The 27747-nt window shown below is 50.6% G+C and overlaps 2 protein-coding genes and 1 long non-coding RNA gene across 3 annotated transcripts in view; 1 reads left to right on the forward strand and 2 right to left on the reverse strand.

Moving 5' to 3' along the window:
• FBXW4 (F-box and WD repeat domain containing 4) overlaps positions 1-1305 on the reverse strand; it is a 58939-nt gene extending 57634 nt beyond the window's left edge. The window contains exon 1 of the mRNA XM_042818057.1: positions 949-1305. Coding sequence (XP_042673991.1) covers positions 949-1226 — 278 coding nt within the window. The 5' untranslated portion in view covers positions 1227-1305. The remainder of the gene's footprint in view (positions 1-948) is intronic.
• Positions 751-5316, forward strand: LOC122159951. The gene is made up of 3 exons (XR_006168713.1): positions 751-1082; positions 1965-4353; positions 5075-5316. It is a non-coding gene; the product is annotated as an uncharacterized LOC122159951 (long non-coding RNA).
• A 16079-nt stretch (positions 5317-21395) lies between these two features.
• FGF8 (fibroblast growth factor 8) lies at positions 21396-27706 on the reverse strand. The gene is made up of 5 exons (XM_042818642.1): positions 27675-27706; positions 27528-27564; positions 25749-25929; positions 22502-22608; positions 21396-21683 (listed from the first exon to the last, which is right to left on the reverse strand). The coding sequence occupies exons 1-5, from the start codon at positions 27704-27706 to the stop codon at positions 21396-21398; spliced, it is 645 nt and encodes a 214-aa protein (XP_042674576.1).
• Between the last annotated feature and the right edge of the window lie 41 nt (positions 27707-27747).

Genomic DNA, 27747 nt, shown 5'->3' on the forward strand with positions numbered 1-27747 from the left:
AGACATTGAAACAGGTCTCAGACATCCTTTACGATAAATGTCAACAAAGTTCTGGACCTCAGGCTGGCAGCTATAGGGAAACACAGGAAGCGATTCATAGATCCTTAAGCACATGGACTCCCCTTTGGGATCCGTGAGGTAGCAAGGGAAGCCCACGAGGTGCGGATGCCTCCGAGTGGCGTTCTGCACGCCAGCAAATGGAGAGAGGAAACACAACCTGTGGGTTCTTACCAAGTGCCATCAAGGCCCAAAGCCCAAAAGCACCTCCAGAAAGATGCTGGTGTCACACAGAGCAAAGCTACCAAGCCTTGCGCTTCTAATAGCACATCTAGGCTCATTCTCCAGGCCTTTCCTCAGCTGCCAGTTCAGATTCTGCTCCCTCTCAGCTACTTTTCCAAGGTCTTTGAGGCCTCGGCAGCCACAGGCAAGGCAGTGCGGCTCAGAAGCTGTGAGGGAGAGCCCACCTCCCCCGGCTCAGAGCTCTCGAGCTCAGACACTGCTTTGTGCAGGGGGGGCCTCCGGGGAGCCGAGCTCATCCGGAGAGGCCCTTGAGCTCCAGTATCTGCGGGCCGCTCCTGCCGGACCTGGTGCTTAGCGAGCCCTCGCCACGCTCTCGCGGCAGCAGGAAGCGCTGCCCCCCACACGGCAGCCCTGCCGGCGCATCCAGGCCCAGAGCCCGCGGCCGCTCGCAGTCCCTCCCCTGGCAGGGCGGCCCCGCCGCTTCCCCCGCGCTCGCCGCCCCTCTCGGAGCAGCGACGGCGCAGCCGCGCTTCGAGAATAGCGCCCCTCTTCCCTCCGCCCCCTTACGGCAGCGGGGAGCCCCCCTTAGCGACTACGCCAGGAGCGCAGCACGCCCCTTAGCAACCAGCTAGGCCGCGGCATCCCCGGCCTTTCCTAGCCGCCGCGGCCGCCTCCCCCCCGCCCTTCCGCCGCGGAGGCCGAGCTTACAGGTCGGTGCCGAGCTGGGTGAAGCCGGAATTGAGGCACCCGCGGGCTATGCGCTTCCAGAGGAGATCGCGGCTACTGAGGAAGCGCAGGCGGCGGCAGACCTGGCTCAGGCGGCCCAAGGCCTGCACGTCCAGGTAGGAGCAGATGAGGAGCAGCAGCTCCTCGGGTAAGGCCCAGAGCGGGGAGGAGGGGGGGGAGGAGGAAGGGCAGGAGGGGGGGGAGGCGGCCCGGGATCCCCCCTCCGCCCGGGGGGATCGGGGGCTGCTCTTCCTCCCCATGGAGCAGCAGCTCCTGCCCCTCCTCCCCGGGAGCCGGAGCTGCTGCTGCCCGGGGGAGGCCAAGCCATGGACGGGGGCAGCCGCTCCCCAGTCACATGGGGCAGGAGCCGCTGCCTGTCACTGCCCCCCTCCGGGGGAGGAGGCGGCGGCGGGCGGGGGGGGACAATTAGGAAATTAATTCATTAACGGGAAGCACCGGGGATACCCCCACCTCGATCCGCCACGAAACAACCCCCCCGGCCCGTGCATGGGTTATTATTCTTTGTAGCTGAGATTAATAACATCACCTTATCGACGCATTCGTTAATAGCGTGAATAATTAACGGCCAGAATGGTGATCGTGAGTAACCGGAGCATCTGCTCCACCACCTGGCTGGGCGCAGCACTCCTGCAAAGGAAGGTGAACAGCAGGGTGGTTACTGCTCATTAATTACCCTTGAGCAGAGTCAGGAGTTCTTGTCACCCACCAGATGACAGCAGGGGTCGTCTGGTGTTACACTGCAGTTCTGGACTCCTAGGTTCCCAGAGCCACTTAAAATAAAGGGTCTTCCTTATGAAAGAAAGGCCCCTGCTGCAGAGGATTTAAGGCTGGCTGGTCACTCAGACCATTTGGTACCATCTATTCCATGGAGCAGGGGGTGAAAAAGTGCTCACGCTTCGTACATGTATGTGCATACATGTATGTGCATTGCTGCAAAGAACGGTTCATAATAACTGAGTCATTGTTGCCATCCACAGGAGCCTGGAGTACTGACAACACAGGAGGATCCTGGTCCAAAATGGCAAAGTAGCCCTCCACAGATAGTGGAGCAGGAAAATATGAGTACAGTGTTGTTTTATTCTTTCTTACAGTATTTTCCACTCTACAGAAGCCTGAAATGCTCAAGGAAACTTCTGCCTCAGAATTAAAAAATATATGAATTATGAAAAGTAAATCATCTACCTAGAATTCTTTGTATAGACATCATTTACCAACCTCAAATTGCAGGTCCTTTTGCACTGTAGAATTGGAAAATAAATTTCAGCATTTAATGAGGTTACCATAGCAGACAGGCCTTTTAGACTTACTTGCATCCTGTTCCAGAAGGTCATCTCATCTGTTTAATCTCAAGCACTCAAATATTCATTTATCTAAATCAGCTCTGGAGGCCTTGTATTTGAAAGGTTCAAAACTGCCAGCTGAGGAGCTGTCTGGTCCACTTACACTGAGTTTCAATGCACCCTGGAAGTCAAGGAGATTCTAAAGGATCAGAAGACAGCAAATATTTTATCAACATTTATAATGAGTGAATCAGATGGCCAGAGCAATTAAAAATTTCAGCACCTCAGATTAAGTTCAGGTAAAATAACAGCACATCTGGTACAGGACTGAAGCGGCCAGTCGAAAGGGAGGCAATGTAACAAGCGTTACTTAACAAAAGATTATGGAGAATTGATGTGAATTCTGTGTCTCTTTGATGACATTAATCTTAAACATGTAACTATAATCAGCTCTTTTGTAATAGACTTTGGCAGTCTGAAACATTAAATTTATTAAAAGCTGACTGACTCCTCTGTCGTAAATTGTTATTATAAAGAGAAGTTTATTATCAAGTTGGTCTTTCTCTGGTAGGATTCCACAGAGACAGCATATGGATCCTACATTTTTGGATGTTTTTATTAGTGACCTGAAAAAAAATCTGAAGTCATTATTAGCAAAGTTTTTAGAAGGCATAAAGCCTCGGGGAAGAGGCCACTGGTGCTTATGGCTGTGTAACCTTATGTTATGTTGAGGCATAATCAACTCATACGTATTTCAATCAAGTCAAATGTAAAGTCTCACATCTAGGAACAAAGAATGTAGGTCACACTGAAAGGATGTAACTCTATCCTGCAAAGCTGCTATTCCGTAAAGACTTCATTAAGATGAATAATCATCTGAACGTGAGCTCCTTCTGTAGTGCTGTGAGCAAAGGGCTGGGAAACAAACAAGAGCCAGGAGGTTGTTTCACTTCTGGTTTTGACTCTGTTGTGACGGCTTTGGAAATAATTTGTCCAGCCAACATTTCAAAAAGGATGTTGAAAAACTAGTGGATTTTCTAAGAAGAGCGGTAAGAAGGATTGCAGGGCTGTCAAACGTTTTATAGTGAGAACCAAAGTGCTCAGTCTGTTTAGCTTTCTAAAGAGGGTAAGGTGTGAGGGGATCATACCTTGTGGGCACTGAAACAGGAAATAAAATCTGGTGATACCAGGATCTTCAGTTTAGCAGACTGAAGCAGACAGTTTAGCAGAGTGATAAGATCACTTAACAGAAAGTGATGGGAAACATATTTATAAATATATTTTTGTTGGGAAGCTATTTTAAACAGTATCAGATTTTTTTCCCCCTTGAGCAAGACTGACTAGCCTACAGCAACTAAATCTTTAAGCCAGGAATTGATCTAGCGACTCCTAACTTGGTATATCAGATCAGTCAGAGGGGCCCCTACTTGTTTTAGGTTCTGTTAATATGCAAGTGCTTCATCTGCCACGTCTGACATCTCCTTGCACGTTATGACACCCTCATCCCAATGTACAGGAGCCTTGTTTGTGCCCGAGTCCTTCACCAAGGTGCACGTTGGAAGGGGACTGTTCAAAGTGCCACGTGCAGTGTAGCATGTGGCAATGGCAGATCCAAAATACTGAGAAGTACATCCACAGAATAGGGTCTGACTTAGCACTCTCCAGTTTGTGTCCCAAGATATGAGTAACTGTGGAAGATTTGGCTAAGATGAAATATGTTTACAAGCAGTGATCATACAGAAGGTCAAATAGCATCCCAATAGGTGTCACAAAAAATGTTACGAAGAAACCAATGATATGTTGCTCTTAAAAGTAATATGGTTTTGTAGTGTGGATAGTTGCCTTACAACAATAATTTAGCCCAAACACTGTGATCTGTTACTTTCTTTCTCTGCAAGAGGAACAGACCTACAAGCACATACACTGCTCAGATGTGGTTTCAGCAGATGTGACTGCTGTGGAGCTGTCAGTGCTGCTCATCGAAGGCTGAGATGGCCCTTGTCTTCTCAGCAGAGCTGAACAAAGTGCATAGGTAGCTGTCTGCAGGAGCAAGAAGCAAAGAAGTTTTGGGAGCATTTCTAAAACAGTACGTGTAACGTGATTATTTCCATACAATGGTCATACTCTAATAATGAAGTCAGTGCAGGTGCCCAGTGCAGGATAAGTCAATAAATAACACAGCCTTCACAAATCTTACAAAGATTCCGGTCCTTTCATGGCTCATGACCTCCCTGCACCTCTAGAAAATAGAGTGTGGTTCCGTGCTGAAGCAGCAGATCATTCCAGCATCATAGCTTGCAGGATTTGTAAACTGAAAATGAGGGCTGACACCTGTAAAGCTTATGCTTCAACAGTGCAAGTCAATGAAATCCAGCTCGGAAGAAATTCCATTTCAATACCTGCCTGTCTTTTCTTCTTTTTTTCTTTCTTCTTTTCCTGTCTTCAAGGGGTTTTATTCTTCTTTGCAGTGCCCTCAAATACACCTTTCCAGCTAAAGACACAATCATGTGGACAGCTCTTTGTTTTGTTTTTCCTTCCAACCAATGCTTTTGTGTATTTCTGAAACTTAAGACACCTCCTCTGCTACTACAGTACTTATCTGTAACACCATCGCTTTGAGGGATTAAAGCAGGTTACTTGTTACACACTTAGATCAAGAGTTATCTGAGTAGAAAGTCTATCCCGTTCAGGTTGGCGGAATCCGTTTTTGATCTTGAGTTGTTTTGATTTTCTCTGAGAGCAAGTAACATGTTATTTTAACTTCTGAATAAGGTGTGCTACCTGACTGTGTCTCTTCTGTTTGGCAGAAAGGATTAGAAACCTCCACGGAACTTGCACTCTATTAAAGCAGAGTGCTCGCCATTGAGAACCGAGGAGCTGAATTGTTTTCAGATTATATGTGTGTGTGTGTCTTTCCCACATCAAAGACTTTGATGGAAGCTGTTCACGCTATTGTCAGGAATGCAAGGATTGGCACAAAGGTGATTAGCAGAATTGCTTTTCTGCAGTAGAAGCACAAAAAAATATCAAAGGATTAAAGAGGATAAAATTAAAAGGTTATGCTGAATTTAAGAGTGAATTTTCTTCTTTTTTTCCCCTGGTTTATACGTATCGATTTGGTTTTACCTATAAAAGGGCTGCCAGAAGAAATCAGAACTAGAAACTATTTGGTATGAGTTCTGTAAAAGGACGAGGAAAAATCTTCCCTTAACAATAATCCCAACAGACCCTATGCTGTGTAGTTCCAAACCACAGCTACAGGGAGCTCCCAGTGAGAGCGAAGGGCGCGCAGCCAGCAGCCCTCCCCACGAGGTACTTAGCAGCCGCAGGATCGGGACCTTTATTCATAGCCATGCTGAAAATTATGAAAACAAACAATTCCATAAATCAGTTTGTCAGCGGTGATGCTGTGTGTTTACTTTTCTCACTGCACTCTGCTGACAGAGATACTAAACCGAGGGGGTCGCTCTCGTTATCCACTTACCAGGCACATGCAACGCTTTTGTATTTTCATCAGCAGCCAAGCCGCTTCGATGGCTTGAAAAATAAGACAATGAGAATAGACTGTCAAATATTTTCGTGTATCAAATTCAATAGTTGACTGTTATGGAAGTTCTCTTCAATTGCAGTGCAGCTAAAAAAAAAAAAGTATCACCTCCCCAAGCCAGCAGAATTGCGTCATTTTAGACTCTGTTTGTTGTTCGTTTGATTTTGAACGGTCTTCTATCAGCTTTTTCTAAGTACCAACCCTACACCCATTTCTTGTCATTGCATTTTGAGTTTGGTTTGTTTGTTTTGCCAGTCTGCTATTTTCTGAAAGTCACCCGGATTATTTTATTTGTTTTTAACCTCATTTATCAAAGTATTATCTGAAGCATCTGTTCGGAAAATGTTCATTTTAGCTGTTTTCCCAACAATGACCTTCTTCCTACCCCTGAGGCCACATCAAGTTGTCACTCACCAGACAGCTGTGGAATTTGGAATCATTCCTTTTAAATGCTTTACAATTCCAAATGGTAGATTTGTAGTGGCACAATATGATTGCCACAAAGATCTTTAAATTTCCCAATCCTCCCGGCTTCAAAGGCTGGACCGTCCTTGATCTCCTGAAGGAATGCTTTTGAATCTTGTGCTTTTATAGGGGCTACCTATGAAGATATTTTAGGGGCTTTTTCCTTTCATACTTAGAGTCTAAAGAACTAAACATCCAAATTCCCGTTGGCTTCTTTGAGAGTAAGATCAAGACTTACAACTAGCAATTTTCAACTCAGTTTTCATTAATTCCACGGGTCGTTCCAAAACATTTTGGAGTGTTCAGTGAGCAGTCTAAGAGTAACCTCGCTCTAACAGTGGCAATGGCACTGTTTTATTCTGCATGTTCCTTCCACCTATGTGGCTTGACCCAGACCCTGTCCATGGGTAAGTCTGGTGGTATCCCAGCTCTTTGTGCCCATGGTCACAGAGGGGTCCCTTGGAGGGTGTTCTGCTACCGTACCTGAAGCTTTGCTTACGGAGTAAGATAAGGTATGTGGGTGAACCTAATCCTACAAGCAGCTTTGGGTCTGCCTGGAGCAGACAACCAAGACTAACCAATCTAATTACTTGCAACAATTACAAATTTGCAGAATTACAGGATGCGACCTCTGCTGTGGCCTCAGACCCTCAGATCCCATTGTAAGCAGCAACCAAGGCACTGCTGTAAGTTTGGGTATCCAATATTGCTAATGCTGACAATTTCCAAACAGTCCTCAGCCTAACCTCAGGTTTTGTGACAACAAACTGCAGGAGCAGCTAATTACTAACCCAGTTTATGGGTCAGGGAACAGGCTTAGATCCTCATTTACACAGGTTTCTTATGATCATGTAAGCCCTACCTCTCCACCACTATTTTTGTTTGTTTATTTAGATCAGTTTAAAAAAAAAATCCCACATCCCAAAATAGAGAATGTTTTCCTTTGGAACAGGAAGAAAACACACTTGATGGCTATAACATCTGCTGGACCATGCGTGGATGGTGGTGGGCACCTCACACAGCCCTGTGACAAGCACATGTGCGTACAGCGTGTCAGATTATAAATCCAAGAATAAAGAGTCATGAAAACCTCCCTTCTCCAGCCCACCTGCCACGAAAGTGGGCCTTTCACTGAAAACGAGGATTGGGAAAGAAAATGCCGACATTCCTGGGATTCTAGTCCAAATCTCTGCCTCCGATAGAGGAGGGCTGTCAATGGAACACACACTGATTCACTGTCCCTATCCCATCAGGACACACAAGCCACCCTGTGCACAGTAACGTTTGCATTCATCACTGGCTTGATCTGAAATTCTGCAGAATTCTCAAACATTTCACTTTTGTGTCGTGTTCGTGCCTGGCAAAATATGGGCTGAAGGTTCCAGCAGGATGATCTTGCTGCTCGACAGCCCCACCAGGGTGCAAAACTTTCTGCTCTCAGAATGGAGGAAAGGAGAAGCCATATGCACTGCGGATCAGCTCTGCCAGGATCACCTGAGTGCCACAAGCGACAAATTTGGTCCTATTCTTTCGAATGAGTAGGAGAGGCTCTCAGCATGAGCCTTCAGCGGGAGCCATGCAGACCTGTGCTGCCGTGTGCCTATTTTGCACCACTCATCTGCACCCAGCAGGTGCCTGCAGTGCAGGTGTGAGCGCAAGCTCAGACAAAGATTCAAATACCAGAGCCTTTCAGCCTGAACCTGACACTGCCACTTTAAAACCAGAGACGCTGACATCAAAGTTTTCCACTCCCCAGAAGGAATGGACTATTTTCACCCTTCCAAATGATGTCTCTCATCTCTCTCCCTTTCCTACAGCCCCGTCTCTCTCTCTCACACACTTTTTCTAATGCCATCCCTCCCTCTCCACTTCAAACCATGGGAAAAACCCAGGAAAAGAAGCCTGCCGACTCAGGGAGCGTTTCGACGCATTGTGTTTTCCAGCTAGACCTGAACAGACTGAAATCAATTCAGCTCCCGCTCGCTCGCACTCTCCCTCCCTCTCCCATGTCCCTTTTTGTTTCTGCCTTAAGAAAGCCCGGTTTGGTTGTACCCATCCCCATAGCAATCAAGTGACCGGCTGGTTTTATTGCTTGTAAAAACACCGTATCTTTTTCATGGGAGTCGGGTTCTCCTTTGGGTTGCAATGCCCAGTGAGCAGTGGCAACAGCCTGCCGAATCTTTGATCAATTCTCACGTATCCATCTGAAGTACCCTTAGTAGACCCGTCAGAAGAAAGGAGCTCGGTAATTAGTATTTTAAGATAGTATATCAGCCTCTTGTTGTATTGCTGGCGTGGGGTTTGTTTTAACAGAAGTGCACAGAAATACCCGTGTCTGACCCAAATGGCTACGTGCTCTACGAAATACACATTATTAAAGCAGAAGTCCAGCTGCTGCTGCATTAATATCCTCTGATTTTTATGTGCTCCTACCTTTTGGAAGGTTTCGGTTTTCATCCTGAAATTTTCCAGGCTTGCTCCCAACGCCGAGGTTATAACGGCAGGATGGGAACCAGAGCAGAATGCAAGGAGGTTCTCTGGAAACTTGACGAGGCGAGATCCAGCTGAGCAGAGCCAGCGGGACCAGCAGCAGGGCGAAGTGACGTGGAAACAACCAGGGTGACCGTGTCACTTACATTTCCATCAACCACCTGCTGACAAAGGGACAGAATTAAGGTGTGTGTACAACCTGGCTTAGTTATGTCCCCCGACCTTTGGAATAGTTATGCAGTTAATATTCCCTTAACATCATTTTTTTTTCTTTCCCTGAGTTATCCAAAGTCTCAGAGTCAGAGGAGAGGTTGCTATAAACAACACAACAAAATTACACAGTTTTGCATCAAAACAGATTACCCAAGACATCGTCCACATGGCCTATCCATAGCTTCCGTAATACAGAAAGCCCTCCAACCAAGGCTGACCCCAGAACAGAGATGCCCCACATCTAGAATCAGATTTTACTCACAGAGATCATCCAGATGGTCATGGCATGGACCCGTATCATCGAATCACAGGATGGCTCACACTGGAAGGGACCTTAAAGCCCATCCAGTTCCAATCCCTGTGGTGGGCTGGGTGTCACCCATCAGATCAGGGCCCAGGGCCCCATCCAATCTGGTCTTGAGCACCTCCAGGGATAGGGCACCCACAATTGTCTGGGAATGCCAAGTGCTTCTTCTCAACCCCAGTTGGCTCCAGTTGACCACAAAATGGTGGAAGGAGGGGGTCTCAAAGTGCTTTAATGATCAAAGCCAGCACTGGAGATACCTGCTCTCAGCAAGGCGCTCCATTTGGGCAGTGCCATCCATCACCCAGACCTAGGTTGGGTTTGGTTCTCCATATAAGAAGTGGGTACCTGCAGGTTCCAGTTGGAACAATTGTAAATAAATTACTATTTTCAGCCAGCTGCACAGCTGTTCAGAGCTGTGTTTCAGGAGGATAAGTGATTAATTATGACCCATCTTTTGTGCAGTGCAGACTTTTCGGTAAAGGAATGGAAGAGCTCAAGCGTGCAGGTCAGCAGTAATTTCGTTTGGCTTATACACATCACTATGGAGTGAGGATGTGGATGTGCCTATAAATAGTCTGTGTATTTAATAAGCAATGCAATGTGTAAACACAATTTGCCAATTACTTTTTCTATAAATGAATATGTGCCAAGCAGCATATGTTATAAGAATGACAAAATGCTATGATTTTTTCTGACTATTCCAACTGCTTATTTTATGTAATGCAAGGTTAGAATCCAAATATAGGCTGCTTCCTACACTTGTAGGTGCTGGAACTGCCCAGTATCTCCTGTTGCCTTATTCCACAATTGCTGAACTTTCCTAGCCTGCAAATAATTGCCATGATTGAATGCAAATGCCATCTCTTGGGACTCCTGCAATAGGTTCTGCAAGAATGCAGCTCCCCTGGAAGCAGCCAAGAGGGATCCACTTCCCTGCACATCTTAAAGCATTATTTGGGGAAACCTCTTACTTTCCATCAAAACTCTGTAACGTCCCTGTGAACCATTGGAAGAGGATTGTAAAGAGTGTATGGACTCCAAGAAGAAAAAAAAAATGAAATATAACAAGAGAACTGGGCTGAATAAAGACATTTTCCAGCTCCTATAAGCAGATGGACAAGAGCAGCAATCTGAACTTTGTATGGAGGCATAAAGGCAGCAGATGAACACTGCATTAGAAAGGCAGAGAACTACAGTGAGAAAGCAGAGAGATGGTGCTGAGACACTTTCGGAGGGGGGTGAGATGATTCGTTGGGCCAAGTGACCTTTTCCCATCCAGCAATTTCTTCTGTCCCAGTGCAGAATGACAATGGGATCCCAATGGCAGCTCAATCTGACATCCACGTCTGTACCCAAACAGCTCCAACGCAGCCACACGGTGCTGCCGCGGCCATGGGATGCAATGAAACAAGCCAGACCCAAGATTCCAACTTGCCCTCTTTTCTGCTGTTGTTGTTATTGCTGTTTGTTTCCATTCACGCCCTTTTATTTCCCATTTTTTTCTGTCTTGACTCTGATGGGGGCTCTTTTTGTGCCAAACAAGCCCTTCTGATCTCTTTGAAAGCCCAGCTCATGTCATTCTTCCAGATCATCATTGTATGACATGTTTTTATATCAGGCTGACAAAGGAGCTATTTGATCAGGGGGTATGGTGTGTGATTGTAAGAAATTCAGCTAGCCGGTGGCAACCATTGTTCCCCAAAGCGGCTCCCTGACCCCATTCTATTCAAGGAAAAACTCCCTTGGAGTGGCCTCTATTCATTGAGTAACACCAGTCCGCAGTCTCACTCCAGGAGTATGCTCAATTCAGAGGTGTGTCACCGATATTGCCCATCAACCAGCCCTTAACTCTTTCATCAGCATTAGGTTTCCAACACAACAGCTGTTATCATAGGGTGAGCTGGGGGGGGGGAAGGGAGGGGGGGAGAGAGGCTGCGATGCATTCCAGCTCACTGAAGCTCTCCTTATCTTGGAGAAATTTAACCTTCCTTTCAAAAGTTGCCTTGGAAGATGTCCGGCTGCTGCTTAGAGCACAGCCTGAACTGTCTGCCTTCCCATCCCCATGCCCAGAATTAACCTAGTTTGTTATCCAGCTTCTCAACTTGGATGTTAGGAAGAATTCCTCAGAAAGCATGATGAGGCACTGCACAGGCTGCCCAGGGAGGTGGTGGGGTCACTGTCCCTGGACGTGCCCAAGAAAAGGGTAAATGTGGCACTGAGGGATGTGATTAGTGGGCAGTATTGCTTGCAGGTGGATCAGATGATCTTAGAGGTTTTTTCCGGTGTTAATGATTCTATGATTCTAAAAGAAGTGCCTTGGCTTGGCCAGGCTGGCTCATGCTAACAGGAGGTTTTGCGCTGATTTAAATGATGTTTGGATATGAGCTAAAACGATCGGTGACTCTCCCATATTCCAGCAGCATCCTCTTTCCTCTCCTAGATACCTTTGTGCCCATGGGAGCACCCATGGCATCAGAGCTGAAGGTGCTCCTGTTCCTCAACCGGAGCCCTCTGTGCACTAACACAGAGCCTCAAAATCCCAGGGAAATCAGTTCAAATGCTCCCATTTGGCTAAAAAAAAAACATGGATCAGGAACAGTACATCCATGAAGCATGGTTCTGATGTATCTTTCCGTGCAGAACGTTTCCCTGTGCAACAAACAAGTCCAACAATTCTTGCAGGCCATCCATCCCTTGGCTTGGTCTCAGCATCCCTCCTCCTGCAGTACACGTCCGACCCAGGCTCGGTACCACCTTGATAGTACCTATCTCAGGCCTGGATTTGTTAATAAACTCGGGCTCCCTCTGCTGGGACAGAGCACACAATACTGGGGGGGTCTGCAGGCACAGGTTGCTTCCTTGCTGGATTTTTATCCAGCTGGTTCAATAGTCGTTGAGAGGAAGGCTGCATTTGTCTCCTCTGGGTGATAAGGATGAAATAAAGTTTGCACTGCAACATCCTTCATGCATGCTCCAAAACCTCTGGGAAATCTGCATTAAGATTCCAGGGACCTGCAAACTTGACATCACCTCTGTTATAACTTTTTGCACAAAGCTTAGACGCCCACGACAGTTCCAGCAAAGTGGGGAAACCATCTCCTCCTGCTGCCTAGGAACACGCTGTGCAGTGAGACCCAGCTGTGTGCACAGTCAGCATCACAAAGAACTGCATTAACTGCGGGCATAAATCGAGCAAAGGGATCTGGAGGTGAATCTCAAGGAAAAGAAGGTCCAGGAAAGAGTGAAATCTGATAGGAAAGAGGTGCAAACCCAGTTCTTGAGCAGAGCAGGCAAAGCTGCAGAGAAGATCTTCAGGGAGACATTCCCAGTGGGTCTGGGACTCACCTCATCTACTGCCCATGAATTCAACATGCTACATTATCTCTGTGACCTTTAATCCACCCCTGGTTACTGCAGAGAATGTTACTGCATCAACATTTTTTTCCAAACAAAAAACTGCAGCGTAGCTCAAATTAAATGCATTTCCTCAGCAAAGCTACTGCCCCCATCGCTCACTGCTGTGCTTCCTGCCCTGAGCTCGCTGCCGAGGTTACACAGGCTGAGCTGATGCTCTGGTTTCAAGGAAGGTCACAGATTTCCTCAGCAGCTCAATACAGGCTGAATAACTCAAGCAGACCTGTTGCTGTCCATGACAGCTCGCTGCAGTAATTGGGGCACTCGGGTTGCAGCTCGGTGCACTGTGCTGTTCTGCAGCATCCTGGTGTTCTTCCTGCTGCCTCCAGTCTTAAATAGGATTTTGAAGAATTTTAGAGCATTGCCACAGTACACCCTTTGAAATAGCAGCAGCTAATGGCTTCAGGGTTTCTGCTTCCATCAGGATGTTATAGAGCAAGCAGCAGTATGAGGAGGATTCTGCAGATGAGCTCTCCATAGCAGGTTGCAGACTCTCCTCTTGCTCTCGTCTGCATGGGTGAGTGAGTGCTCTTTGGACTTCCTGGGGCTGTTTGCATCAGGGTCCCCTGCCAGCATCCAGTGACAGCAGTAGCATTCCATGCAAAAAGGCCAGCAAGGGAGTACACCTGGTGCAAGCAGCACTCAGGGCTCTGCCAGACTGCAGAGCAGATTCTGACCTTGGCCGTCGTTGCCCCACCTGCTGCCACATGTCCCTGAGCTCCCATCTCCAGAATTCTCCCACACAGTACAGGCGGTGGGCAGAAGAAATGCCACATCCTCACCATGCATAAGGTGATCGTGTGTCACAGTGCTGCCTTTCATCCCAAATCCCAGCTCACGGACCATCACAGCTAGAGGGAAAGCCCCGCTGTGATTCCCTCCTGCAGGTTTCAGCATCCCACTGCTCCACAGGATGCCACATCTCTCCATGCTGACAGCAAAGCTCTGAAGCTCAGCCTTGCACCAGGCACTGCACATCTCTGCTTGGTGACACGAGGTGGTGGAGACAGCCATCAGGCACAAGTAATCCCCTGTGCTGATGTCAAGTGCATGGCAAAGGCACGGCTCTGTGCAGGGAGGTGGTGAAACACTCCGCTCCTTGAGGTGAACAAGTGGGAGCAAAGTGCCTGGATCCTGCCATGGGGGCTGCAAGGGCTCAGCACCTATCAGCCACCACCACTATTAGGGATGCTCTTTTGCCATCTAGCAGTAATGATCAGGAAGGAGGTTTTCTTACAGCTAGCTGGGTGGGGATTGCAGAGGGATGCAGGTCAGCACTGGGTGCTGCATGTATTGCAACTGCCCAGTCGTGCCCTCCCTGTCCTTCAGTCACTGCCAGGGCAGTGCTGTGGGACAGCAAGCAGCTCCCCAAGCAGCCTCTACCCTAACCCTGCATGAATGCCTCTGTGCTCACTGCTGTCTCCACTTGGTGTAAGAGAACTGCATGCATGGCCACTGGGGATAATGAGGTGCAACAAACCTCTTCTCTTGTCTGAACTAACCCAGAGCAAGTCTACTGAAGCCAGAAGAATGACTGCAAGTTTACCCTATCACAACAGAGAGCAAAAATAACTCTGACTTCAGGCCAGCTGGACATTCAAATGTCAGAGATGGAGCCCTCCTGAGCAATAGCGAGGCTCAGCACTTCAGAACTCATTCCACACACAAAGCCACCTCTGCTTTGGAGTTGCGCTGCAGCCTTTGTACGGAGGACAGAAGCCTGCAACCATGCCCCTACTGCACTTCCACGCCAAGGATTCAATGAGGGAGATTGTCCCATGGGTGTCACTGCATCACTGCCCTCACAGCATCCCCAGCACAGCCAGGGGTGGGCTCCATCACTGGGTGCTATAGCCAGTGTGCTCAGGCTCCACAGGAGATGCTGACAGATGGGAAAGCTGAAAGAAACAGCTGCAGTGTACAGAGATACCTGGAAAACCTGCCTTGGTGAAGTGGGATGGCACTATGAACTGAAAGGGTGAATGCAAGACCAGGCGCCAGGAGGTGAAGTGACACAGTTTCAAGTGAGAAATACCAAATAATACTGAAATATGGCAACTCTACAGGAAATCTTTCTTTCGTTGCCCTTGGCTTTCGCTCAGAAGGCACTGAGCAGGATCCCCTTGTCCAGGTGTTGCTGGAGGTTTGGACCGGACAGTCAGAGCAATCCCTGCAAATTTAAAGCTTGTACAGAGCAGGTTCCTTCCAGCCAGGATGTGGGACAAGGTCCAGCATGCAGTCCAAGTTATAGAATTGGACGTGAGGTTTAGCAAAGGACTAAGCCACTTTTGTGGCTTTGTACTTCATTTATAGCTCAGATTATAGCATATAGGCATCAGTTCCCCACTGGACCACCTCCTTGGCCTCTTGTAGAGGAGGAGTCAGGATGCAGGACTTGAGCAGAGGAGCCCTTGTAAATCCTGCACTGCTTCTCCTATACTGGATCCTCTGCTGAGTGCTTGGCTCAGGCACGCTGGCTGCTGAAAGCAGAGCCAGCCTGGGGGCGATGGAGCCTTCTCAGCATCTAAAAAAAGCCCCCAACAAAACCAACTGCTTCCGTTTATAGCTTTCTGTAAAACAGAGAAAGTCAAAGCCCAAGCAGCAGCTTCATCCTGGAGGGATGCATTTACCAACAGCTGCTGGGAGAAAAAGGCAGGCAGGAGATGCACCAGCCAGGACTGCAGTTCAGCCCAAACATTTGAATACACAAGCTGCAAATATAATTTCTGGTCCCTTCCAACGAGGTCCCTTCCAACCCCTACAGTTCTGTGATTCTGTGATTCTGCTTACAGATCCAAGGAGTGGGAAAGCTGAGCTCTTAATTCTCCTGCTTACACAAATTTCTCGTTTTTCCCCTTTGGGAGAACCAGGAAATCACATACAGAATGCAAGGTTACATGCTGACAGGCACCCGGGACAACAAGACCTCCCATGAGGTAGGCAGGCAAAGCATCACACCAGGGAACGCCAGATCTGCTCTTGGAGGAACCTTGAGGTTCCTCTGAAGCAGCAGAGAGAAGGGGAGAAAGAGCTGGCCAACAGCCTTAAGCAAACCTGGCTTGCCAGCCTTACCTATGACTCCAAGAGTATTGTATGACTTTAATAGATGTACTCATATCTACAGATGGGTCTGCACTGCCTACCCTACCTGCTGAGTTGGGCCAACATCCTGGTCTGCTCTAGAAGTGTTCCCATTCCCTATCCAAGCTCCTGGCTGGCCACACAGATGGAAATGTGGAAACACTTGAATATTCCAACTGGACAAGATCATCTTTGCATGGATAGAACAGAAACAGACTGGCAAGAGAGCTGGGCGCCAAACATTCTCCATCCATGAGGGCTGCAATGACCACGAGTACCAGTGGTTGCCCTACAAACAGGGCTGGAGCATCACATGGTGGTGAATGTGGCTCACCCTAACACACTCTGATGGCCTCATTTCAACCAAACAAGCAGAAATCCTAGATGCCACCTTGCCCACCTTGCTGTGGGATGTCCCTGACATTAGTCTGAGCCAGCTGCCTGCGCCAAGTCTTGGCTTTTGTGGCATTTCATGGAACAGGTTGGCTCCTCCACGGCAACCCCAACTGCTGAGAAATCAATCATGACCAGCAGTTATCTGTTTGATGGTTAACAGCCCGAACTGTAGCCAAACTGGTTGTTAATTGGGCTAACAACTGATTTCAAGGGGTTGTTCAGCAGGGCCCAACACTCCCAGCAATTGACCAGGAGCTGTAACTAGCAGCCGGCCCGCAATTAACGGAGCCTGGGGAAATTCGCGGGCCGTTACCAAAGGGCCGGCTCCCAGCTGGGCAGCTGCTTCTCACGGGCGCTGGGCTGAGCATGCAAATCAAGCCAGCACTCAGCATCTCATTTCACATCTCCAAGCCAAATTTCTCCTACCAATGTACAGCCTGCGTCTTGTCACCTTGCATCTCAGAAGCATTTTCCGTTGTAGTTGAGTTTGGGGTTTTTTGGGTCGGTTGGTCTTTCTTTTGGATGTTGCAACTGGGGTTTTTCTCGTATTTGCTGTGAGCATCCACCTTCCAGCCCTCCTCCAAGTCCCTCACAAAGTCTGCTTTGCTATGGAGGCAACAAAACCAGGGAGCACAGCAAGATCTGCCACGCCAGCTGGTGCCGCCTGGCGTAACTGACCTTACACGATAGCACGTCTTTGGGCAAGGGCTGCCATCCACTCTGGGAGGAACTCATAAAATGAGAGACTCCATCCACCAGGGTGTGTTACTGCAATGTAGAGTTGGCAAAAGGATCACTGAAGCTGAGTTTTTCCATCTCCTTACGTTATAAAAGTTCTGAAAGATGGAAAAGAGAAGAAAAAAGACTGTTGGCCATATGGAAAGGAGAGGTCATCCTAGGAAGCAGAGACCTTCACAGTGCCATGACTGCATCTGATAGGGGTCCTCCAAACTGAACAGGGGACCCAGATGGGAGCAGGGATACACATCAGGCACCCACGCTCCAACAGCCCTCAGCATCCCGTTTCCAGCCCACAATAGCACAAGGTCAGCAAAAACACCTTGGCACAGCCATAGTGCTTCTTACCAGTCTGGTTCAGGACTTCACAATCACAGACTGCATCTTGGCCACCGAATCAGACAGCCACAAGGGACCTTCTGGTGCTCCAGCCCTTACGAATACAGGAGAGATGCTGTACATTGAATGAACGCCTCTTCTCCAGAGCAGCACATCTGCAGTGGGTTTCATGGTGGAGCAGCATGGGCTGCTACTCACAAGCCCCAGCTCACCCTTTGGCAAACACAGCATGGCTTTGTCAGGAGAGCAGTATCTTGCCCCAACCCCAAAGCAGAATACAGTCGCAGCTCCCCGGGACCCTACCCCAAAGGAGATTCCTGGGGGAAAGCAGGAGTAGCCCCATTTCTAGGGAGAACTGTGGCTGCTTGAGGTTGTGTGCGGGCAGGGGGCAGAGGTGCTGCAATTGGAAAGTGGGGTGGTAATGAGGAGCAGATGTGTAGGTGCTTGGAGCATCCCAAGTGCTATGGAAGTGCTAAGTGTTATTATTATGGGCAGGAAACAAGCTGCAAAAACCCACCGATTCCACAATCCCTGTCTCTGTGTCTTCTCCAGGATCTGGGGCCGACTCTCCCCATCAGCCCCAGGCAAATGGGAGCCAGAGTGGGGGTGCCATCAGCTGTGCCAGGACTACCAGATTCAGAGGGGCAGTGAATAAAGGAGAGGGGCCCAGAGAGAGAAATGCTCAGAAGGAGCATTAGGGCTGGTCCATGCATGGGCAGCGAGCCTTCCTGCCCTGGAGACTTGCTCTCCTGGGAGAACACTGAGCTTATTTCTGCTCAGTCCTATACCTCCCTTCAAGGATGCTCCTGCAACGCTTGTAACCACAGCTAGGGGGGTGGGAACTAGATGGTCTTTAAGGTCCCTTCCAACCCAACCATTCTATGATTCCATCTGGAGTGGCTGTGCATGAGCAGAAATATGGGATCCCCCACTGAGTCCTTAACAGTCCCTGATTCTGGCTATAACTCCCCTTCCAAGGAGGGGTCTTTAGAGAGCAGGGCTGAGATGATCCACACTCTGTGGCCATTCCCCGCCCCCTCCTCGAGAGGAATTGCTCTCACACAAATGAAATGTGTGTAATTAATGGGCAGGGGGCTGGACAGGTCCGAGATGAAAGCGTTTCCTGGACTTGTCCTTCATTTGCATGGTATCAGAAGCTGTTCAGAAGGTGTGACTTTTCCCACAGGGAGCCCTGGCTCGGTGGCACAATAAAGCCAGGACTCCTTACCCAGAATTAATTAAAGGAGGGGGATGGGGATGGCAGGGAGATGTTTGAAAGCTGAGCCTGATGCAATAAACAAACAGCCCAGCCCTCCTTCCCAACTGGAGGGTGCCCCGTTCTTGCCATGCACTGCAAGGCTCACCCTGCTCCATGGGCACCTCATGGACAAGTTGCTGTGCGTTCACTCTGTGTTGATGCCTGGGCTGCTCATGGTGAGAGACAGGACAGAGCACAGACAACAAGCTCCAGTAGTGGACCAAGCTCTGGTGCAGTGGGGGGGATACAGCCCTGCTCCAGCAGCACAGCTTGCCGCTCTTGCCACCTCCACCTACTGACTCCCTGCTATGGAATCCTGAAGGCTGGAAGAGATCACTAAGATTGTCTAGACCAACCGTCAACCCATCACAACCACATCCCTCAGTGCCACCTTGCTGGGAATTGGGCATGCTGCTCCAGCCAGGATCAAGTGATATCAGTGCAGGAAAAGGGTATGAGAAGCCATTAATTAATTCACTTACTCATTAACTAAGTAGCAGCAGGCACTTTAATCTTCCAAGCAAAGGCAAAGTGGCATTTGCTGGCTGGAAGCTGAATCTAGACACCTTCATGCAATAAACAAAGCCCCAAATTGTAATGCTCCTAGGTTGTATGGTAACCCAAAAGCTCTTAAATGAAAAGGAACTAATTAACCTCAGACCAACCACCCTGGGAGAGCCAGCATCCCTCGGCAGGAGCCAGGCCTGGGTGCCTTTCTCAGCAGCACAGCCAATAGCACAAGCTCGTAGGCTGTGCTGGGACACACTTCTTCCCCAAACCCTGTCCCCTTGTCCCAGGGTGCTGGGTGGCCTCGGGCATGGAGTGCCCAGGCCATGCCCTCCCCCATGCCATTATCCCAGGGGAAGAAACAAGGGGACACCTGGTGACCTGCCTGAAGCCAGTCCTGCCCTTCTGCTGCCCTTACCTGGAGCAGCCACCAAGTACCGATTCATCCAGGCTCGCAAAACCATTAAGAGAAGCAATTAGACAAATTAATGAAAGAAAAGCACCCATTAAGACCTATCAAACACCATCTCCACCTAGGGAAGGGCCAGGAGCCATTCACCTGTATTCCCTGCAATCTGGGGACAACAACACGGGTTTGTCCCAGCACTGTGATCTCCAGCCCTGATTGAGACCCCTCCTTACACCGCTGCGTGGCCAACTGGAGACAACTGGGGCCACTTGAGAAGAAGCTCTGGGCATTCTCAGAGAGCTGTGGGTACCCAAGGTCAGGTTGGCTGGGGCCCTGGACCCTGAGCTGTGGCACCCAGCCCACAGCAGGAGGGAGGAACTGGGTGGGCTTTAAGGTCCATTCCAACGCAACCATTGTGCGATTCTGATATGACTCCATGAAAGCCTCATCCCGTGCCAAGATTCCATTTTACTGCACCCCCGAGGAACAAATGCACGCACCTCCATAGGGCAGAGAGGTGCCGTCTCCCCATTAAACCTGGGAATTCCTCAAGGAAAATGATTTCCATAAAACACACCTGGATCCAGAAGTTCAGACACCCTCCCATCTCTGCTCCTTTGGGAAGGGCTGGCACCATGCGGCAGCCTCAGCCTGTCCTGCATCTCTCCATCCTCCCCACCCCCCTTCCATCCTGCTTCTCCAGGCCCTCCCAGGAAAGCAGGCAGGCTCAGGTAGGCTAATACAAATTTTTAATGCACATATTAAATAAATATTTCAAATCATTTCACATTAAATTTTGTACACAACTGAAAAAAAAAATCCTCAAGGAAACAGGAAAAAAATAAAAATAAAAAAAATTGGATGAAAATTCACCCCTGGTCCTGGCTTCTATCCAGTGTCTTTGTTTGCCCTCCCCATTAAGAATAATTGCTTTAACCCTTTGGAGAGAGGCAGTCCCAGGGCAGCATGAGCGGAGTGGGGCTGGGTTTGCTCACTCAAAGGATTTCATCTTCCTCTGGATCCCTTTTTGACCTAAATAAAAATCTGGGCCTCCATCAACAGAAGCTGTTACGGAAACCCTCTCTTTTCTGAGGGCAAAGATGAGAGAGCAAACCTGGAAGAGACAGCTGAGGAAGGAAGAGTCAAGCACCAAACCAAATACTACCACAAAACAGCCCAAAGGGGCTCTGCAGTGATTTGTCAGCTTCTTTAATTTGACAAATGAAAAAATCCACCTGATTTAAAAAAAAAAAAGTCAATTTTTGGTGAAAAGCTCACATTTTGAAGATGGAAAAAAAAAAAAAAAAAAAAAAAAAAAACCACCACAAAAACAGTTATCAGCCATCACCCGCTGCCTCACCGTAGTAGTTAAAAAAAATGAAAAATAAAAAATTATCCACAGATGCTCTGATGGGTGAGCGGTGCCAAACTGGTCCAGGACTCCCTGCGAGGCACTCAAGGGCAGTTGGCCCTAGTCGACACGTGAATCCTCCATCACCTCGAGGCACATCCTTTCCCTCCATCCTTATCCAACCTCTCCGCTGAGCATCCATTCAGGCGAGCATCCATTCAGTTCGGTTGGGTTGGATTCCCATCTTTTTTTTTTTTTTTCCTTGTTTGTTTTAAGTGAGGATTTTCCCCCCTAGAGCTACGAAAAAAAAAAAATAAAAAAGTACAAACCAAAACACGACCCCAAACACTAAAACATTTCTAAGCGAAGGGCTCTTCCCCCCTTCAGCAGTCTTTGAACATTTCATCTCTTGTAAAGTTGGAGTACAAAAATAGAGCCTCTTTCTTCTTTTTTTTATCTTTTTTTTTTTTTTTTTGTAAAAACAGAGCCACCCCCAAATCATCAACTAGTAGCGCAGTTCTTTTATCCTCCCCCCATCCCCCGCTGTCGCTTTCTTTCTTTTCCTTTAAGAACCCTATCACAGCGTCTCTATGCCAGTCCACGAGGGCACGCGTCACGGGCGCACCCTGGCGCTGGAGTTTCGAGTCCTTTTGCTCCTGCGGTTGAAGGGGTAGTTGAGGAACTCGAAGCGCCGGTGTGGCTCGGTGGTCTGGTGGCCCTTGGGGAGCCGCTTCATGAAGTGCACCTCGCGTTGGTGCTGCCGGGTCTTGGAGCCCTTGCGCGGGCGGCCCTTGCGGGTGAAGGCCATGTACCAGCCCTCGTACTTGGCGTTCTGCAGCGCCGTGTAGTTGTTCTCCAGCACGATCTCGGTGAAGACGCAGTCCTTGCCTTTGCCGTTACTCTGCAGACGGGGATAGAGGGATGGGGATGAGCGACGGGAGCGCTTCTCACCGCTTGATTTCTAGCAGGGAGTGAGCCACCCACCCACCCTTTGGGCAGTGAGCACAGGAAGGGACAAGACGTGGCCTGTGAGGACGGTGGAATGATGTGAAGGATGAGGGTTCGGTTGCTGCCCAGATTTTGGCCGGTGCCCCATCCCTGGAGATGCTCAAGGTCAGGTTGGATGAGGCCCTGATCTGGTAGGGGCATCCAGCCCACAGCAGTGGGTGGAACTGAGTGGGTTTAAAGGTCCCTTCCAACTCAAACATTCTGTGATCCTACAGTCTTCAGGGTCCCTTCCAACCCAACCATTCTGTAACACTCACAGGTACCAGTTGCAGGGATCAACGGAATAGCTGGAGGCTGAGCTCCTGCACCTCAGACAAGGCACAGGGACCAGGGAGAGGACCCAATGTGTCATGGTTCCCGAGCAGGTTAACATCAGCCAGCCCCAAGAAATGGAAAAACCCTCCTGAAAATTCATTGCCCTGTCAGGATTTTGCTCATCCACCCCGGGGTAGGAGCACGGAGGCTCAGAGGGAGCGTGACTAACCGGTGTGCTCAGGGCCTGCCCCACGGAGCATCTTAACATTCCCAGCCCTTGTACCATGTAATCGGGGAGAATAGCCCAGCAATTCGCCTATTTGTTCGGGGAGATACAAGGACACTGCACCCACCCTCCCCTTCCCTTGCTGCCGGGCTGCGGGTTCCTTGTCTACAGAGCCCTGTGCTCCCCACCCCACCTCCTAACCCAGGGATGGGTGCCAGCCCCCGCCCTACCTTGCCAATCAGCTTCCCCTTCTTGTTCATGCAGATGTAGAACCCCGTGGCCGCCCCCTTGATGCGCACGCGGCTCCCAAAGGTGTCGGTCTCGACGATGAGCTTGGCTGGAGAGAGCAGCAGGAGGAGAGACGGGGAGGTCACGGGGGTGGAGAACCTGGCAATGCCAGCCTCCTCCCTGTCACTGCATCCCTGCATGGCAGGCCTTGGTCACCTCACTTTGTCACTTGGAGCAGCTCTGCCTTGCCCAGACCCACGTGGCTCAGGTGCCACGGGGGCATCCCAGGAGGAAAAAGGGATCTCAGGGGACAGGGCAGCTGCCCTGCACAGTGCTCTGCCAGCTGTCCTCAGCCCGTGGGGACACTGCACCAAGCTGGGGCTGCAGGAGGAGCAGTGACTTTGCAGCTGGCAGGGGAGGCGTGAAGGGTACGGCCATCCTTTTAATGCCTTTCACCTTTGCACAAGTCGAGAGGGCATATTGATTTGGTCTCAGTTTTTTAATGGAGGCATCGATTGACTTCCTAAGGAGCTATGCAAATCACAGGTCGATGGGCCGCCTATAAATAGACCTGTCACCTTCCCTCCTGCGCGGCCACCCTGGGAACAGAGCATCCTCCTCCCCGCCCTGCAGCCCCCCGGCAGCTCTCCTCCTGGGGCAAACCCCAAACCCAACTGCAGCAGCAGAGCCATGCTGTGCCGCGTGCCAAAGGCTTCCCCACAAGAAGCCCCCCAGGGCTGTCCCAACTCACCACAACGTCCTGCCACAAACCAGCCCTCACTGCTGCCCCCCCCCAACTTCAGGGGGGCTCAGAGCACACAGCCTCTGCCCCACAGGGTGCACCGTTCTCCCAGTTCTGCAGATGGGATGCTCAGTTCCTCAGGACCATGATGCAGTTCATTTTCACCAGTAGCCCCCAGCCCTGCAGTGGCTTTGCAGTGATGCTGCTGGATGGCAGACCCAGGCCATGTGCTCACTAAACCCAGCCTGAGCAGTACTTCAGGATCACAGGTAAATCGCCGCCTGTCTCCACAAAGTCTTGATCCTGCACCAAGCGTGGGGACTTCTCCCACTGCCCCCCCACAGCTCCTCACCTCCAGCATCCCATGCACCATCCCACACCCTCAGCCCAGCTCAGAGCCAGGAAATTTGGCCGCCCTCACCTCACACCAGCCCCTTGTAGGGGCTCAGCGTCCCTAGACTGCCAAGCCAGGGACCCCCAATCACCCATATGGGGGAGGATTGATCGGGGAGGCAGTCAAAGCTTTAAGGAGAATTGATTTTTCCCTGCTCTCTCCCAGAGATAGGAAGAGCAGGGAGGGAGGGAGGAGGAAGGCAGGCACGGATGCGCGGCGCTCCCCTCCAGCCCTGGAGTCACAGCCATCAGCCTGCAGGATGGGGACAACCCCGAGCAAAGGGACCGCAGGGGGGTGAGCAGATCAACGGCACCGCAGGAGAGGAAGGGAGAAGCCAGCAGTGCTGCCAGGGCCGAGAAGGAGTCCATCAGATATTGACAATTAAGACAGATAACCGACAGCGCCGGGCTCCATGTGAAGTCAGCTGTAAAAACGTCAGCATGGGAAAAGGGGTCACCCACAAAAATAAATCAGTTCCTTCTGCACGCCTGCCCCAAAAATCAGATGGGGGAAAAAAAAAAAAAACACACACACTGCAGAAGGAAGGGCCCTTTCTAACGAAGGGTATTTTCTTCTGACAAAGGTTTTGGGGCGACATTTTTTCTCCCTATTTAAGGGACGGGGGGAGCTTAACATTTTCAACTCTGTTCTTTCGCTGAAGTGACAGATTTATCCCAGAAAAGTTATGTTTCGTGCTCAAACTTTGAAGGGAAAGCGGCTACGTAAACGCTGAAAAAATGCAGCGAGACACACTTGATCCCCCAACTGGACTGCGAAGAGGAGAAAGTATTCAGGAAATGTTAAAAAAGGTGAAAGTAAGAAGCGATTTAATAGCTCTTCCAGACATGGGGGCCTCCCTGGAGATTCATATAGAACAATCCCGAACCTCTATTTTAACATTTACAGACTTGCAACTCCTAAAACTTTACATCTGAAAAACTGCTTGTTCTCTTTCTGCTTTAGATCAGCCCTCGTCTTCCTGCCCCGCTCCTCAGATGCTTCACCTCTTTTATTACGTTTTAATAGAGTTTTTCGAGCTGCCGCCGCGCGTCCCCTCCTTTTGGCCTTATTTAAACCTGGCCGCTCCTGGAGGTGCGGAGCTGCCTTGAAAACGGAGGCGTTACAGGGCTAAAGCCAGAGGAGGCTTTGGGGTTTGCTTGGCCCTTTTGCTTGGGAAGCTGGCTGACGCTCCTTCCATCCAGGAGCGGCTCCCGACTAACACTGCGTACGGGATTCCACACACAGCTGAAGTTTGGTGCGACATCGGCAGCCAAAGCAAAAATGGGAATAAAAACCAAACACCAAACCAACCGGGGAAGGAAGCAAAGCGCTCCTACTAATCTCCCTCAACAAGAAAGGGAAATTGCGGCTAACATCAAAGAACGACGGTTGGGATGGCTCCGTACGGCACACGCCAGCACGGGCACCTCCTGTCCACAAGGGAATGGGGCACGGTGCCCCGCTGAGCATGGATGGGGCTGACGCCACTGTCCCCATGTGACACCAGCACGTGTGGCCGCGGTGCCCTGGCTTTGGGTGGCTGCAGCGTGGCACCGCTCTCCTCCCCACGGAACCACGGGCTGGGGGGACATGGGGTGCCAAGTGTGGCACAGCAGCAGGAGGGCCGTGCACAGTTGCAGAGCCCCCCCAGCTTTGTGTCCTCCTCGCCCGCAGCCAACACCCCGCTGAGTCCACACTCCTAGCTGGGGAAGGGGAAGCACCAGGAAGGGGAGTATGTGGGGGAAGCACCGCTTTGGATGGCTCTAACTCAGGGCAGGACTCCAGAGCAGCACTTCACCTACAATTTCAACCCCCTCGCGTCTTTTCCAACTTTACCCTCTGTTTCTCCTCCAAAGGAAGAAGCAGAGACTGTCAGCGCTGCCTGTGCCAAACCAAGCCTTGCAAGTCAGGTGCGCAGCAGCAGCGAGCAGCACCCACCCCACAAGCACCCAAACCCACTGAGCGCTCACCCTGCTGTTCTCCCTTCACAAACCCCCGCACACGCCAAGCGATCCTAATGATTTCTGGCCAACCAGCAGGACGGAAATCATCAATCGGCACACAGCGCTGTGGACACTTCCCAGCCCACCCCCTCAACCACGTCCTTCCTTACCGTGCACGTCCCCGTCCTCAGCCATCGCATTGATTTTCTTGTTGTCCAAGATCTGCACGTGCTTCCCACTGGTCCGGCTGTACAGCTGGTAGGTGCGCACGAGCCGCCGGCTGAGCTGATCTGTCACCAGGCTCTGCTCCCTCACATGCTGTGTAAAATTAGGTGGGGACTGAACAGTTACCTTTAGGAAATTAAAAAATATACGACACACCATTATAATCTCTACTCCTCAGGGGGGCGAACGGGCTGAGCAAGGATCGCCGGCGCCTGCAGAGGAGGAGCAGAGTCAGTGGGATGGGGGGAGCTGAGCCCTTTGGGACCAGGATCCCCCCCAACGGGTGTGTGAGTCGTGGGGATATGATGGGGCTCGGTGACCCCTGAGGTCTGCCAGGACTCGGTGGGTCCCAGCTGGCACAGAGGTACCCAAGATGGGGTAGGCAGCTGCCAGGACCCCCTTTGCCCCTAAACACCCCACTCTTCATGCCCCAAACCTGGAGACGAGGCAGAGCTATGAGCCGTCAGGACACCACTCCCTTCACCTATAGCACAAACCCCAAAGAGCTCCGTACCCATCCCTCACCATCACCCCGTTCCCGGTGCCGTCCCCATCCCAGCTCCAACCCCTGGCCCCCACAGCAGCAGCCGACCCGACCCCTGCAGACCCGCTGCTCCCTCACCATAAGCAATTCTAGGATCAGCCCGACCCGCTCCCCCATCCCCAGCACAGGACTCCTTTCCCCCTTCGTCTCCAACCCCTCTTTTAAGTCCGGAAAATTTCACTGCTCACTGACATTTATAAAGACGTATTCCGAGCAAATGTTAGCGGGTCGCTCCTTTCAACACCAGCAGGCCGGGACCCCCCCGCCACCCCCACGTCAAACGGGAAGATTCCCCACCACCAGCAGACCCCAATAAAAGCCGGAGCCGCCTCTCTCCCGCAGCCGCCCATACATCGACATCTCCCCTCGGCAGTGCCACCCCTCTGCCTCCGCGCCTTTCCTGCAGCCGGCTGTGGATAATGCACGGACTCTCCCGGCCCTGATGAGGGTACCATGTGGAGGAGAGGTCATTAGCCGTGCCGCTCCGTCTCGTCCTCCAAAATATTACAGCTATGTTTTATACAACCGCACACTCCTCTGCTATGGGGATGGAAACTCCATTTTTTTTTTTTTCTCCTGAGCTTCCAATGAAATAATAATAATAATAAAAAGCGGCTTAAGGAGCGTTTTCAAAACGCTTCTGCACCTGTGGCCCCGGGGGAGGGGGTTTCTCCCCATTTTGCGCACAGCCACAGCCCCATCTCCCGCTGACACTCCTGGCTCCGGAGATGCCAACCAGCAGCAGCAATGTTCAGCTGGAGCGAAATCTGCGCTTTTTAGTAAGGAAATTGATTTTTACCCCCCCCCTCCGTTCTTGCTTTCCCTCCTTCCCTTTTTTCTTTTCCTCTTTTATTTTTTTCCTTTTCCCCCTTTTCTTCCTCCATCCCGACCCCTTTCTCTTAATTCTACTTCGTTTTTCGGACGAAAAAACAACTCCAGACAAGAGGAAGGGGCGATCCACAGTGCGATTTAAAGAAGAACGGGAGGAGCGAACCCCCGGTTCGCGGGTGGGCGGGGGGCCCTCCGTCCCCCGCACCCCATCCCGCACCCGGCGTGCAGCCACCCGCTCCCGGCTCTTTCCAGCGGGGCTCGCGTCATCTGCGGGGCTTTAATCCGACCTCCCCCCCGCGACCCCCGGCCCCGAGGGGCGAACAAAGCCGGCGGCGGAGCGGGCGCTTACCTGGGCTTGCAGGCAGAGGACGAACAAGTGCATGAACCTGGAAGAGGGGGTGGACAGAAAGCGGGAGAGAGGTGTGTGAGCCGGGGGGCTGCGGGGAGGAAAGGAGGGAGGGCTGGGGGCAGGCGGAGGGAGGTCTGCGGTACTCACACGTAGCTGAAGAGTGAGGAGCAGGGGTCCATCGCGGAGCGCTGCGGGGCCGGCAGCCCGGAGCCCGGCGGCG

This window comes from Centrocercus urophasianus, unplaced genomic scaffold, assembly GCF_019232065.1.
Source record: "Centrocercus urophasianus isolate 14NV4802_14NV808 unplaced genomic scaffold, USGS_Curo_1.0 seq_17, whole genome shotgun sequence".
NCBI classification, from domain to species: Eukaryota; Metazoa; Chordata; class Aves; order Galliformes; family Phasianidae; genus Centrocercus; species Centrocercus urophasianus.

Coding starts and splice junctions, on each gene's coding strand:
- FGF8 (XM_042818642.1), bottom strand. CDS start 27,706: ATGGACCCCTGCTCCTCACTCTTCAGCTACGT. Junction 27,565..27,674: donor TCCTCACTCTTCAGCTACGT/GTGAGTACCGCA, acceptor CCCCTCTTCCAG/GTTCATGCACTTGTTCGTCC. Junction 25,930..27,527: donor TCCTCTGCCTGCAAGCCCAG/GTAAGCGCCCGC, acceptor AATTTCCTAAAG/GTAACTGTTCAGTCCCCACC.